We start from the raw sequence: 14,509 nt of genomic DNA, 5'->3' as shown, positions 1-14,509 counted from the left end.
ATGGCTTTCATTATGTTTATTATCAATTCTACTGTTATTCATTTCAGTGGCTCATCTGGGAGTATAGAAGCTAACATTTGTCCTTGTTTCAGGTTTCTCCTTATGAGAACAGCCCATGCCTTCCATGTAATTGTGATCCTCTTGGTTCACTCAGTTCAGTGTGTGTTAAGGACGATCGCCAGTCTGACTGGTTGAATGGTAAGTGTTCGGGTTGGGCATGTGTTCATGCTTTTTTTTTTCTTTTGCTTATTGAGACCTTTTTTTTCCACAAATGTTTGTATACTATGTGGGTTATCAATGTGACAGTTTTGTAACATATCTATGTTGATGTACAGAAAGCATTTTTAAAAGGAAGGAAAATGCCATAAAACCATATAGGAACATAAGATTAATAACATGTTCATTTAATATTATCCAAGAAGCTCAAAATGCTTGGAAAACATTATCTTAACAAAGTCCCCAAGCAGTCCTATTAAAATGACAAATATTCATCATTCCCATTCTTCAAGCGAGGGGAAACTGAACCGCTACATGCAGGCCAAGTTACTAATGTAAGTGTGCATAATGAGGCACTATGTGGATGAAGGGACAGTCAACAATCTCCTGTGACAATTAATTTCTCTGTCTTCTCATGGACATCTGGAATAAAAATCAGGTTTCTGTGCTAACTCACGTGGAAAGGTGTGGCCATAGAGAATCCTATCAATCAAACCATTTGCTGCATTGGAGGTGGTTTTCTACCTGTGTCTTACCATTTTATTCTGTTTTGTTTTTTTTAACCGCTTGATGCTGCTATTGAACATCGCCATTTCTATCTTTTAAGGGAACTGGCCAGGTCAGTGCCAATGTAAAGAGGGCTACACAGGAGAAAAGTGCGATCGCTGCCAGTTTGGCTACAAGGGCTTCCCAAATTGCTTTCGCTGCAATTGCAGTCTGGCGGGCAGTGTAAATGATGACCCATGCAGTGAGCCTTGTCTTTGTAAGGTAAGAGCGGAACTGAGGTAAGAAATGAGCACAGATTTTTCATTTGGGTTCCTTGGGAAAAAGAGAATTTTTTTTCTGGTGTAAGTAATTAAATGAATTACTGAAGATAGAGCAGCAGTCTTCTGTATGGAAGTGTGACATTACGTTATACATAATTGGCACATAAATGTCCTAGCCAAAATTGTTTTAGTAAGTTCTAGATTATGAATCAATGGACCTCACTATGGTCTGATGAGAAATTAGTCAACTTACCTGTGGAAGCTCTAGTGTTTCAGCATCTCTGTGGCCATGTGACCTGGTACTTTTTAAGCCTCACTCCACGTGTACTAAGTAGACACCACTGTGTGCCAGGCACTGTGCTAAGCACTGTAGTTTCTCCTTCGTTCTTGAAGAGGACCATGACATCAGGAAGGTGATGCCATGGCTTGCAACTCAACTGCTTTTAAGTGAGGGAGAGCTGTGCAAAGTCACTAGCCTCACTTTCTCCTCCAGAGCCATCTGGGTTCAGTGGCAAAATCTAGATCAGGACAACTGGAAATGGCCCCTGCTAAGCATTGGAGATACAAAGAAAGACAAAACATGGTTCCTGCCTTCAAGGAGTTCACATTCTAGTGGAGGAGACAACATGCAAATGATTATATGTATTTAAGATATATAGTCAACTAGCATTTATTAAGTAATTATTATGTTCCAGGTACTTAGTACTAGAGATACAAAGAAAGACATGAAAGGGCTGTCAAGAGTCCCTGGGTTAATAATGGCTATGCCAATGAAACACAAATTCTGACAGGTACTACTAAATAGGAAAGGCCTAGGGTATGACCCTGAGGATGGACTGGATGCATATTGCCCATGGATCCAGCCTAGCTAACTCAGAGAGGTTCATCACCAAGTTGCTCCTACCTAGAGCATGTAGGACATCACAAGTCTTTTTTTTTCTTAATTTTTTTTCATCACAAGTCTTAAAAGATCATTTACTAAGCTATGGAGGGCCTCTACTAAAGCACCAACTTATCTGCCCGTCTGTACCTGTTTTTGCTAAAGAAGACTCTTTTATGCTGACTTGCAGAAAAATGTCGAAGGGGAAGAATGTGGTCGTTGTAAACCAGGATTTTATAATCTGAAGGAAAGGAACCCTGAGGGTTGTACGGAGTGTTTCTGCTTTGGCGTTTCTGACGTCTGTGACAGCCTTTCCTGGCCTGTCACTCAGGTATGATCTATGACCATGACCCAATGGTTACCACATTAAATAGAATAGGAGGTAAGCTTTGAAATAGTTAAGAACTCTCATCAGTGCAGTTATCAACCATGATTCTAGGGGATTGATGCTGAAGAATGCTACTCCCCTCCTGCCTGGAGAATTCTCATCACCATTGTTAGTTCCTGTGGACTTGGGCAGGGTTGGTTATGGTATATAAAAGACAACGGTAGCAGCTTCAAGGGGATGTGTTGCACAGAATTGGGGGCGAGGAGTGAAATGGAGGCTTTGGGAAAGATGAGGATAGAAGTATGGGCTTCTCATCTAGTGAAGAGTAAGAGCAGGCTTGATCCTCCATATTTACTTCTATTCCCATTCTCCTTCTGCAGTAGGACTCTAAAAGGGGAGAGGTCTAAGGCTGACTGGGTTATGTGAAGACCAGAGAGCATGTGTGAAGATTTCCTTTCTCTTTCTTTTTCTCGTTCTCTTCCCACATTTTTCTTTTGAGCACTATTGTAGAGAGGTGATGGGAAATAGAGATGGGAGTTGAGGAGCACAAGGGAAGAGGGGGATCATGATAGGGTTTTCTTTTTCCTCCCTCATGAGTATGGTAGATGAAATAGATCCAGCCTAGCTAACTCAGAGAGCTTCATCACCAAGTTGTTCCTGCCTGGAGCATGTAGGACATCACTACTCTTAAGAAAAGTTCCTATGATCACACACTTGGAATGGTTTTTGGTTAAAAGATTTATTGAAGGGGCAGCTAGGTGGTGCAGTGGATTACAGGCTCTGGAGTCAGGAGGACCTGAGTTCAAATCCGGCCTCAGACACGTAACACTTACTAGCTGTGTGACCCTGGGCAAGTCACTTAACCCCATTGCCTCATCAAAAAGCAAAAAAAAAAAAAAAAAAAAAAAAAAAGACAAAGATTTATCTAAGTCAGTAACGCACGTGTTGAGAATGCTGGCTTTTTGTTGTGTTTATTATTGAGAAGGTGGACTAGAAAGAAAAAAAAGCATTTTATTCAAGTTTCTAATTGTATTCCCTTAATTTTTCCTGATCTCCTTTTAACTCTAAAACACATTACTATGTACAGGTTTTTGTTTTATGGTTTGTTTTTATATGCAATTGGCTTTTGCTTTACTTAGAGATAATTTGGGCCTACTAGATTTGCCAACTCCCTAAGAGGTGAAGGGTATTGAGTTGGGAAAGGCAACATCTGGGTTCTAATGCTAATTCTGTCACTTAGTAGTTTAGAAACTTGGGCAAGTTACTAAACCTCCTTGGGTCTCACTCTTCTCATCTCTGATATGAGGAAGATGTACTATCAGAGTGGGGAACCCGTGACCTCAAGGCCAAATGTGGCCCTCTCGGTCCTCAAGTGCAGCCCTTTGACAGTCAAAGGTTACCCACTCTTGGACCAGATGTTGTCTAAGATCACTTCTAACTTTCAATCTATGAACTAAGAAAACATCTAAGGTCATTTCCAATTCTAACAATCTATGATCTTTTTGTTTTAAGGTGACTGATATGTCTGGGTGGCAGGTCACTGACTTGTCCAGTTCAAGTAATATCCAGTCTCAGCAAAATCAGGTGGATGGACCTCATCAAATAACTATCAACAACACTGTGGCCATGCAAATGCTAAAATCCAAGTATTACTGGTCAGCTCCTATAGCATATCTTGGAAATAAAGTAAGTTTGTAGATGGAAAGAAGCTAAAAGAACCTCTTCTTTTTGCAGGTATAATTTTGCATGTTTGGCATTAAATACTAGCCACAACTGTAAACAATACTTTGTTTCTTCCCATTCATATGCATGATATCTAATACCGTAATGACTAGTACCTGACCAAAGGTATGCCAGTACATGAAGAAAGAAGATGGAATATTTTTATTTTGTTCACTGAAAATATCTCTCATGGTTTCACCTTAGATTTGCTGTATAGAATCTATTTATTCTACTCTCTGTTTTTCATTGTGTTACTAAAATATAGACTTTATGTGTAATTTTCCTTTCTTTGTTATTATACTATTTGGTTACCCAGAGGCAATATGGTTTAGTTCTTTTTTTTGGGAGGGGGGGAGCACCTTGTAGAGGGTTTGAAAGGTAAAAGGAATCTTCAAGATTGCCTTTATTACTTTACACACAATTTTTAGTAAGAATTGAGAAATAGGGTCAAAATGTTGAATTTTTTATAGGGCTTGAGTTAAGGGTTTATTAATGTTAGTTGAAGTATCTGTGGAATTGACTCTGGGAGATGTAAATTTAATTTGGTATTTCTGAGTTTACATATTTAAACAGTGTAGCACAGGTAAAAATCTATCAGTGCTACTATATCTGATAATTTGATGTAAACTTATATGACAGTTAGTATGATACACAGAAAAGGTCCTGGTCTTGGGGTCTGAAGAAATGTGAGTTCAAATCTTGTCTCTAACACATCTAGTCATGTGATAGGATAGGGACTGTATCTGTGATTCCATCGGCATAAGGAATTCCCAGATGAGCAAGCCCTTGCTACCAATTCAGGCAAGCAACTTCTCTACAACTGATGGTATCAAACGTTACCTGGAGCACCGATAGGTTCAGTGACTTGCCTAGCCAGCATGTAGCAGAGGTAAGAGTTGAACCCATGTCTTCCTGGCTTTGAGGCCAGCTCTCTATCTATTTTGCTACGGCTGCTTCTCTAGCCATGTGACCAGGGTAAGTCACTTAATTCCTCTGAGGAGCCTCAGTTTCCCCATCAGTAAAATAAGTATAATCATACACATATTATTTACCTCTCACAGAGTTGTGAAAGTAGAATGAGATTATACTTGAAACATATTCTGGACACCTCATAGCATTATGGAAACATGAGTCATTATTATTGTGTTCATTGTGGTTCCTAACATATAGAATTGTAATTCAAATATTATAGGCTTTCTGATTAGTTTTCAGCTTGGGATTTCAAAGTATCATTGTGGCAAGGATTACTATCACTATTACCAAACTTAAAAAAAATAAATGAATGAATGAATAGATTATTTGCTATATTTTGAATATTACTGTTTCAGTTGACTGCCTTTGGTGGAAACTTGAAGTATACTGTGTCTTATGATATTCCAATGGAGACTGTGGACAGTGACTTAATGTCTCACACAGATGTTATTATTAAGGTAACCTTTTTTAGATTTCCTTTTTGGGAATTTTGTGGGGAGATGTTTTTCAGGTCAAAAATGGCCCAATTGCACTCTACAAGGTAGGGAGAGGCAAGTAGTCACTATGGAGGGCTTTCCCTCTATTGGACTCTTGTGGGTCATGAGGTCACTCTGGGGATATTTTCTTTGTTTCATGAATTTAGACCAGGGAATCTATTCCTCAGAATTAAGTCCTGATCAAAGAGGGATATGGGGGACTTCCTTGTTACTAGAAAAGGGGAGGGATCCTATCAGTCTTTTGGTGATTGTGAGTCCTTGTTTTTCTCTTTTTCTTGTGTATGCTATCTCTACTTAAAGGAAATATTTATATCTCTTCGGCAGCCATTAATTATTCCTTTTTACATTCCTCACACCACTTCCCTTCATGTAATCTGCTCCAGTCAAAGTAGACTGACTACTCACAGTTCCATAAAAAACAAACAGTACTTCCCTCCTGCAGCCTTACTCATGCTTATGACTAGAATCCCTTTTCTGCCCATCCCTACCTGTTGCTATCATGAAGCAAGCATGGTATAATAGCTACACTTGGAGTTAGGAAGATCTGGTTTTAAATCCCACTTCTAATAATTACCAGCTGAGTGAACCAAGGCAAGTCACTTAAACTCTCTCAGTCTCGTTTTCCTCATCTGTAAAATGGGAATAATAATAGCAAACACTTACCTCAAAAGATTGTTGTATCAAATGAAATAATGTATGCATAGTGGTTTGTAAACCTTAAAACACCATATAAATGCTAGCTGCTATTATTTTATCATATTCACTCTTTAAGACCCAGTTGAAATGTCACCTTCACCATGAACCTATTCCCAAAACCCTCCTTACTTTTCCCAAGTCCACTGTGATCTCATCTTCCTGAAAATTGTGGTGCTACCTTTTATCTGGCTGCTTGGTGGCACAGTGGATAGAGTGCCAGGCCTGGAGTCAGGAAGACTCATTTTTTGAGTTCAAATCTGGCCTCCGACACCTACTAGCTGTGTGACCCTAAGTAAGTTACTCAACTCTGCCTCAGTTCCTCATCTTTAAAATGAACTGGAGAAGGAAATGGCAAGCCACTCTAGTTTCTTTGTGAAGAAAATCCCAAACCTCTGTGTCAGAGTTGGACACAACCAAATAACAACAACAGAGTATTATGTTATGTCTACATAACATGTATACATATAAACACATAGAATATATGCGTATTCAATCTAGTAAGACATATATTTGTATAGATCAAATATATATATATGTATTAGCTAGTAAGATAGATAGATATATATACACACACACAGATTGAATATATAGTCAATCTAGTAAGTTAAACAGTCTAGTAAGATATGTATGTGTATACATGTGCTTGTGTGTATATATGTATACATGTATTATGCATGTATTTATGCATAAACATGAGGAAAAATAAACAAAGGACCTGACCTTGGGAGCTTTCAGTCTAGTAAAAGATTTTAGATAGAAAGAGAGAGAGAGAGATCTATCAAGTTTCTCTAGATATCAATCTCTATGTCTAAAATCTCTCTTATTAGACTGAAAGCTCCCAAGTTTAGATGCTACATTTATTTTTTCTTTTATTTACCCTACCCCTTAGCACTGTGCTTCCCTAATAGTAGGTGCTTAATTAATGGATGTATCACGTCCCTTGGACTCTGAACTTTAGAATCAATTTGTATCCTGTCCTGTTCCTTACTCCTCACATCCAATCACTAGCTAATTCCTATTGATTTTACCTCCACAATCTCTCTCATGTCCATCTCTTCCTCTCTAATTACCACTACTGATTTAGGATAGGACCTATCTCCCTTTTGCCCCTATCACATTCTACATTTTATTGTACTTACTTGCATACAGGCCATGTTTTTCCTGTCAGATTTTAAAGGTTGTTATGGGTTTGTGTTTTTTTTTTTTTATCATCCTCAGTACAATCCTTGAGAGCGGGGACCATGTTACGTGGTCTGTCTAAAGCATGTCTGACTCTGTACTCCCCCCTACAAAGTTCAGCATAGTTCCTGGCATGTAACAAGTGCCTAATAAAGACAGACAAGGATTACTATTTTCTAAAAGTTTTTGGGCCAAGGGTCACAGGCATCCTCACTTCAGATTGAACCTAAATTTAACTTTATTTTTTAGTATAAAGTTTGATCCTATTTTTAAACACCAAATACATTCTTTTTCTTATTTGTGTGTTGCAGGGAAATGGACTCACTTTAAGTACAAGGGCTGAGGGCTTGTCATTACAACCTTATGAAGAGTACTTTAACGTAGTGAAGCTTGTGCCTGAAAACTTTAGAGATTATAATACCAAAAGAGAAATAGACCGGGACCAGCTGATGACTGTCTTAGCTAATGTGACTCATCTTTTGATTAGGGCCAATTATAATACTGCAAAAAAGGCACTTTATAGGTACGTATTGAGAAAGAAGTAAAGCTTTCCAGTTTGTGTGCTTTGCTTATGAATTAATAAAAATGTCTTCACTAATGGTCATTTATCTTAAAGTTCATGAAAAATTTTTCTCCACAATTCTGACATAGGCACAATGGTATCAGGACTGCCCTAGTATTTCAGAACAATACCAGTGTAGACAATTTCTATCAGAAATGGAAATTATTCCCAAGGAGGGGATTAAAGAATAATCATTAGAAAATATTTAAGATATAAATAGATTTGATATAATATAGAAGACCTTGAAGATAACTGTTCAGTAAATAAGAAAATTAGCAATTTCCTATGCCAAAATTCATACTGTGTCACTAATATTGTAGTTTTGCCTTTGCTATATTTTCTCTTAGCCACCCAACTGGAACTTTGAGAGAGCACAATTTCCTATAAAGCCTAGCCAAATCTAAAAGAGAATTTGAGTATAGCTTAGCCATTTAAAAGAAACCAGTATTTAATGATTGCTTTTTTTGTGGAGGTAGTGTAGAGAGAGGTGATACAGCAGGTGATTTTTCTTCAGTGCTTTGTGGTGTCTTCACTATCTTCTTACAAGTTCCATAAGAAGAATTTATTTGGAGGGGATGGTGATGATTTCTGGGGAGTTGGTGCTTATGGTCAGAAAACTTTCATTCACTTATGAGGTAATACTGACATCACATTTAAATTGAAATTAGGCTATTTCTCTAAAATAGTAGTCCCAATAAAGTTTAAAAAATCAGCATCTGTTCATGTCTTCCTGTTTGCTTACAGATTAGATGCTGTGACTTTGGACATAGCAAACCCAAATGTCATAGATCTGGTGCTGGCTACTGATGCAGAATATTGTGAATGTCCTCAAGGGTATAATGGAATCTCCTGTGAGGTAGGTAATGGTCTTCACTTCCTTCTTTTTCACCTTCATTCATTCCCTCAGCTATAAAAGTTGAATATAAATAAGCTATATATTCCATGTATATGGTATATTGATCAAAGGTTTAGCTTTGTCACCCCACTCCCAACATCAGTCGATTGGCATTATTTTTAACTTGGTTGAAAGTTAGATGGATGCAGCACTTTTCTTAAGTGCTGTTCTTATCTCTTCTGTCTTTACCTTATTGCATTGAACATAATAAGGAAATTGTTTTCATTATTGTTAGCATTTTTCCTACCAATCTATGATTCATTCTGGTCTTTAATCTTCTTATTTCTTACCAAAAAGAGAGACAAAAGAGAGAGAGAGAGATGATTTCTGGGTTGTAAGTGGAATACAGAGGTATGAGTTACAGTTCTCTGATTTAATATTCCCTTTGCCAATGGGGATGTGGTTATTTGAATCAACACTACAAGATTCTGTTTTATTGAAGAGGATTGACTGTCCTGGTCAATTAAGACAGTTCATGGAATAGCAGACCACCTCCTGATGAACTGTTACACTAGCCAAATATTGGAAATATAGAGATAAGAGACAAGGGATTTATAAAACATAACATTACAGAACTAGAGTTATGGAATTTCAACTTTTGGTGGCACTTTACAAGTCATCGAATTCAACCTCCTTTTTAATTCAAGAATCCTTTTTTATAATATCACTGGCAGATAACTTTTGAGCTCCTACTCAAAAATTTCTAGTGAGCTCTTCAGTTAATACCTCTTTTGCTCTAATAGACTCTTTTGCAAGGTAGCATGTTTGAGTGCTATGCATCTATAATTGCCTTCTCTACATTGATCAAAATTTACCTCCCTCTAACTTTCATCCTTGTTCTAGTTTTGCCTTCTGGAATAACGTCCTCATATTTCCCATGTGAGAGCCCTTCCACTGTTCGAAAGTAGATATTATATCCTGTCTTAATTCTCTTCCCCAAGCTAAATACATTCAGTTTCTTCAACCTAGAACCTTCTTACTATACAATTATAGACTTCTAAGGTAGATTAGAGATCATCTAGTCCAAGTCCAATACCCCAATTTTATTGATGAAGAAACAGATCATGAAAGATAATTGTTTCTCATATGACTCAAGATCTCTCACTAACATTATCATTCATGTCTGGATAAACTCCAGCTTGTTAATGATCTAGTAAAATGTAATCCCAGAAAACTGAACCCACTATTCTAGGTATGGTCTTGACCAATGCAGATAATTGTGTGGAATAAAACCATTACCTTGCTAATGGTTTTTTAAAAGCATCTTTTCTTTTGTGTAGAAGACAGAAGCTAAATGGGAGTTGGATAGTTCTGCAGTCTCTCCAGGATCTGATAACATTATACTTCCGTCATCCAATTTCTTGCTTTTAGCCAAGCTAAGAAAACTTTGTTGCCTTTAGTATTTTTCATAATCCTTAATTTATACTGGGCTTTTAGTCTTCCTGACACTATCCTTTTATATTTTAAGCTCCATTCACTCCTGTTTATGAGTCCTACTTTTTATCTTTTTCTACCTTGAATTTAAAAATATAATCTTGTTAGAAACCTTTTCTCCTTCACTTTAATGTTTTGCAGTAGTACTGTCAGAATGACATTTTCAAAGCTATCTTACCTCTTGAACTATATTAGCTTTTAGAATTTCTCTCCATGTGATCTTCTCTTTGCTTCTAATGTCTTTTTTTTAAAACCTCCTTTCCTAAGGTCTAGGACTAGGTTGTATTTCTGAGTATATCAATGCTTTATTATTGCTTTCTTTCACTCTTGCAACATGAAAGATGGCATGGCCACTTTCTCCCAATGTTGTCCTCATTTCTGCTTCACCAACCTGTTATTTTTTGGTAAAAACAATCTGTACCAGTGCCGTTCATTATTTTCCATTGCTTTTGGGATGTAGCTGTCAGTAAAGGAAGTTAAGAAGATAACATTTGCAGCTTATAGCAAATTGAGACTTCCAAGAGATATTTAGGTAGTGGAAGTCCATTAGTTTTGCACTCTATTTGAATTTTGTAATATATTTTAGGAGAGCATCATTCTTACCTTTTTTCTGTCTGACTGGTCTGTAGATTGTTTTCCTAATGGCACTCCTGCTTCTCTTGTTTTCTACATTCAAATATATTTTCTTCTGCCCTCATAGTCTTAGATTTCTGTGTCGGTGTATATTTTAAAAAATAGTGTACTACTCCTCCCCTTCTATTAGAGATATTTCTTTTGAACATGATATACTATACTATTGACATCGTTTTCTCAAGTCCCATTTCAACAAGTCTCTGTGATACCTATACCTGTTAAAATTTCATTTTGTTTCACTTTGTTAATTGTAATCCATATAGTAAAATATAAATAGCTAGACCATAAGCATAATTCCTAACTCTCTTCCCTGAGAACTTCTGATTACTTCTTACACGTTTTTTTTTCCTTCATGCCACCCAGTTTTTGTTTTTTTCTAGGTTCTTTTTTCTTTAGACACCACTACATATCTTCTATCCTCAGGGGCAGTGATATGATTCCTCTCACTGCCTAGTACCTATCATTCCATTACTTTATCAATTATTGCCTGTTTGATATTGAGTAAGTAATTTTCCTCTTTCTGGGGAATCCGTAAGATGGGAGGGCTAACATAGATTAGTGGTGTCAAACTCAAAGAGTGGATCCCTGTGGTCTTCGTGTTGATGTAGAAGACCACAAATTAACATTATCTATGTTGTATTGTATTGTTTTTATTTGAGAGCAGTGGCTAGAGTTTGACGCCTCTCACATAGATGACCTTCTCAATTAAAGGCACAATGACCAATTTATTGGGTCTAAGGTAGGAGGGTTTTCCCCCCCAGTTCAAGACTGAACTAAATATTCTCTAAGATCTCTTCTGTCTCGGAGATTCTATGATACTGAGTATGGATTTCTGTTATTTCTTCCTAAAATTCAGAATCCTTTTTTACTTTTTTTTTGTGGGCAGATCTCCATCTCTGTTCAATAGCACTAATGATGTGGAGTTTCTTTTCCTTAGATTGGTTTCTCTGCCTCATATTCTTTCATTCATTGATCTCTTGATACTGGCTTCCATCGTTTCTTTAGAACATTTTTGTGCGTTTTTGTTTTCCTGGATCCTTTGCCAAATTATTCTTTCTATACTGTCAAGGAATAATTATCCACTCTAGTTATCTGGAAGAAGAGGAGAAAACTGCTCCTGAAGCCCTTTTACTTTCTTCTCTGGGAGAGAAACCAGTTATTTATAATTGGCAATGACATGTTGTCAGGAAGGCATATGTACCAGATAACCCATAAGCTAGTCCTGAGGATTAATCTGGTATCCCACTCCTTTTGTTTTTCTGCTTCATAGGTCTTGAGTTAAACTGCTGGACTTAGTGGCGCTCTGCCCATATCACAGGGGGGCCAACAGCTGCCTTGCATTAGGCAGAATAGGCAGATGTGGCCAGACTTCTTCCGCAGCAGAAAAGATCAAATCAGACTCTGGGCTACAAGTAAAGCAGATTGCCCCTTGGCAGCCTTTACTCTGGGACAGGATCTCCTCTGCTTGACCCACTCCTCTTTGAGTTTGTTTACTTGAGTTTTTTGATCTCTGCTTGCAGTCTTGAGTATGCCTCTAGGCCTACTCACTGTGCTTATTGTTTTTTTCCTGGCTTTGATAAGGTTTCCAGTCTGGACTTTACCCAACCACTCTTGCCTGTTGATACTAATCAATTACCTGGAGAGCATCCATCTTCCTCTCTCTTCTGGTCCCCCCCTTGCTTTGTGCAGCATTATAGCAATCAGATGGGATACACCAACCCCTGGAAACTGCTTTTTCTTCTAGACTGATCATCTTACTACTGGTTGATAATAGATGCTCTTGAGAATTATTCTATTTATACCTGCTTAGCCTTGACCTCTCCTACCGTCTATACTGCTGCTATTACCAAGATTTTCAACACTATATAATATACATTCTCTCACATAGTTGTAAGGGACTCCCACAACAAAATATCTCACCTAATCCTGCTTATGGGTCCTTGGTTGTTTTTGATGAATACTGTTTTTCTTTCTTTCTTTCTTTCTTTTAAAATTAATTTATTTTTAGTTTTCAGCATTCACTTCCATAAGACTTTTGAGTTCTAAATTTTCTCCTCCTCCTTCCCCTTCCTCCTCCCCAAGATGGTGTGCAATCTGATATAGGCTATACCTATTAAATGTATTTTGTTCATGTTAAACATATTTTCACATTAGTCATGTTGTAATTAATACTATTTTTACAAACATATAACAAAGGTTTAATGAATGGCTAGATGAATGAAGGAATTTCCCCTCATTTACTCCTTATTTAAGTTGGTAGTTATATAGAGTACCGGTTCTAAAGTCAGAGAATATGGAAGAAATATTCTTCTGATCCTTACTACATGTATGACCTTGGGCAAATCATTTAACTTAATGAGGTCTCAATCTTTTCCTCTGTTAAAATGAGGGGTTTGGACTGAATGGAGCCTCAAGTTCCATTCAACTCCAAATCCATGATACTATGAATTGCATCAAAAGAGAGGACAAAATGATTTGATTGCTAATAAAACTATTCACCTATTTATCATGATAAGTGATAGGTCCAATTTAGTGATAGTGGTGTCATAAGAGAAGGTTTGGATTTTTTTGTTGTTGTTGAGTATTTTCAGTTACATCCAACTCTTTGTGACCCCATTTGGGGTTTTCTCGGCAAGGATACTGGAGTGGCTTGCCATTTCTTTCTTCAGCTTATTTTATAGATGAGGAACTGAGGCAAAAGGGTTTAAGTGACTTGCCCACAGTGATACAACTAGTAAATGTGTGAGGCTAGATTTGGACTCAGGTCCTCTTGATTCTAGGACCAGCATTCTATTCATTGTGCCACCTAGCTGGTTTGGATAACATCTATAAAATAGTCTTGCCAAAATTTTCTAGTGTTTAGGCAAGGTTGTTGGGAGGCTGCTATTACACCCTCTTCACATTGGAAACATACAGGGATGCAGGTTGTACTACAGGCCGATTCCTTACCAGAAAATGAAGTGCAAGGGGAAAATGTTCCTCAAATTCCAATGTACAATCCCTATGGCTTTCTGGATGGCTCATCTAAGAATAGGACAACTACATTTGTAAAAAATAACTTGTAACAGTAACTTGTATTGGCAGAAGTTCTTTACAGTGTTAAGACAAGATAAGGTAAATGGGAGGTCTAAAATACTGGTTAAGAGATTGTTATATGATGTCTAATTTAAGAATATTGTGAAAAAAAAAGAATATTGTGTTGGAATGACTAATGTGGAAATATGCTTACTATGATTGTACATGTATAGCATATATCAAATTACATGCTGTCTTGGGGAGAGGTGAAGGGAAGGAGGAAGAAAAATCTAGAACTCAGAATCTCATAAAAGTTAATGTTGAAAACTAAAAAGAAAGAAAGAATATTATATTGGAAACACAATTTAGAGTACTTAAAGTGTACATGGTATTCATTAAATTTTGCCTACATACTTCAGCCTTTTTAAAAGTAATAAGTTCGCACTATTTATGGGAAAACAGAAAGATTGTTTTTGTTTTTAGAAAGTAGATGATTTGCATAATTCTCTAAGTTGCATTCATGTTCACATTTATCCTGTGTTTTTCTTGTAGTCCTGTCTCCCAGGGTATTACCGCGTAGGTGGAATACTCTTTGGAGGAATTTGTCAACCCTGTGAGTGCCATGGCCATGCCACTGAATGTGATATTCATGGTGCTTGCTTGGTAAGTCTCCTTTCAATTACTGAAATTTTGACTGGCTCCCTAGCCCCGTT

The 14,509-nt window shown here is 37.2% G+C and overlaps 1 protein-coding gene across 1 annotated transcript in view; it reads left to right on the top strand.

The window, feature by feature from the left end:
- LOC114031685 (laminin subunit alpha-1-like) overlaps positions 1 to 14,509 on the top strand; it is a 195,071-nt gene that overhangs the window by 74,109 nt on the left and 106,453 nt on the right. The window contains exons 9-16 of the mRNA XM_027846837.1: positions 93 to 198; positions 824 to 984; positions 2,054 to 2,194; positions 3,704 to 3,877; positions 5,242 to 5,343; positions 7,569 to 7,780; positions 8,564 to 8,675; positions 14,349 to 14,459. Coding sequence (XP_027702638.1) covers positions 93 to 198; positions 824 to 984; positions 2,054 to 2,194; positions 3,704 to 3,877; positions 5,242 to 5,343; positions 7,569 to 7,780; positions 8,564 to 8,675; positions 14,349 to 14,459 — 1,119 coding nt within the window. The remainder of the gene's footprint in view (positions 1 to 92; positions 199 to 823; positions 985 to 2,053; positions 2,195 to 3,703; positions 3,878 to 5,241; positions 5,344 to 7,568; positions 7,781 to 8,563; positions 8,676 to 14,348; positions 14,460 to 14,509) is intronic.

This window comes from Vombatus ursinus, unplaced genomic scaffold, assembly GCF_900497805.2.
Source record: "Vombatus ursinus unplaced genomic scaffold, bare-nosed wombat genome assembly UNPS02015255.1, whole genome shotgun sequence".
Classification (NCBI taxonomy): domain Eukaryota; kingdom Metazoa; phylum Chordata; class Mammalia; order Diprotodontia; family Vombatidae; genus Vombatus; species Vombatus ursinus.
This window is presented reverse-complemented; position numbering and strand designations above follow the sequence as displayed.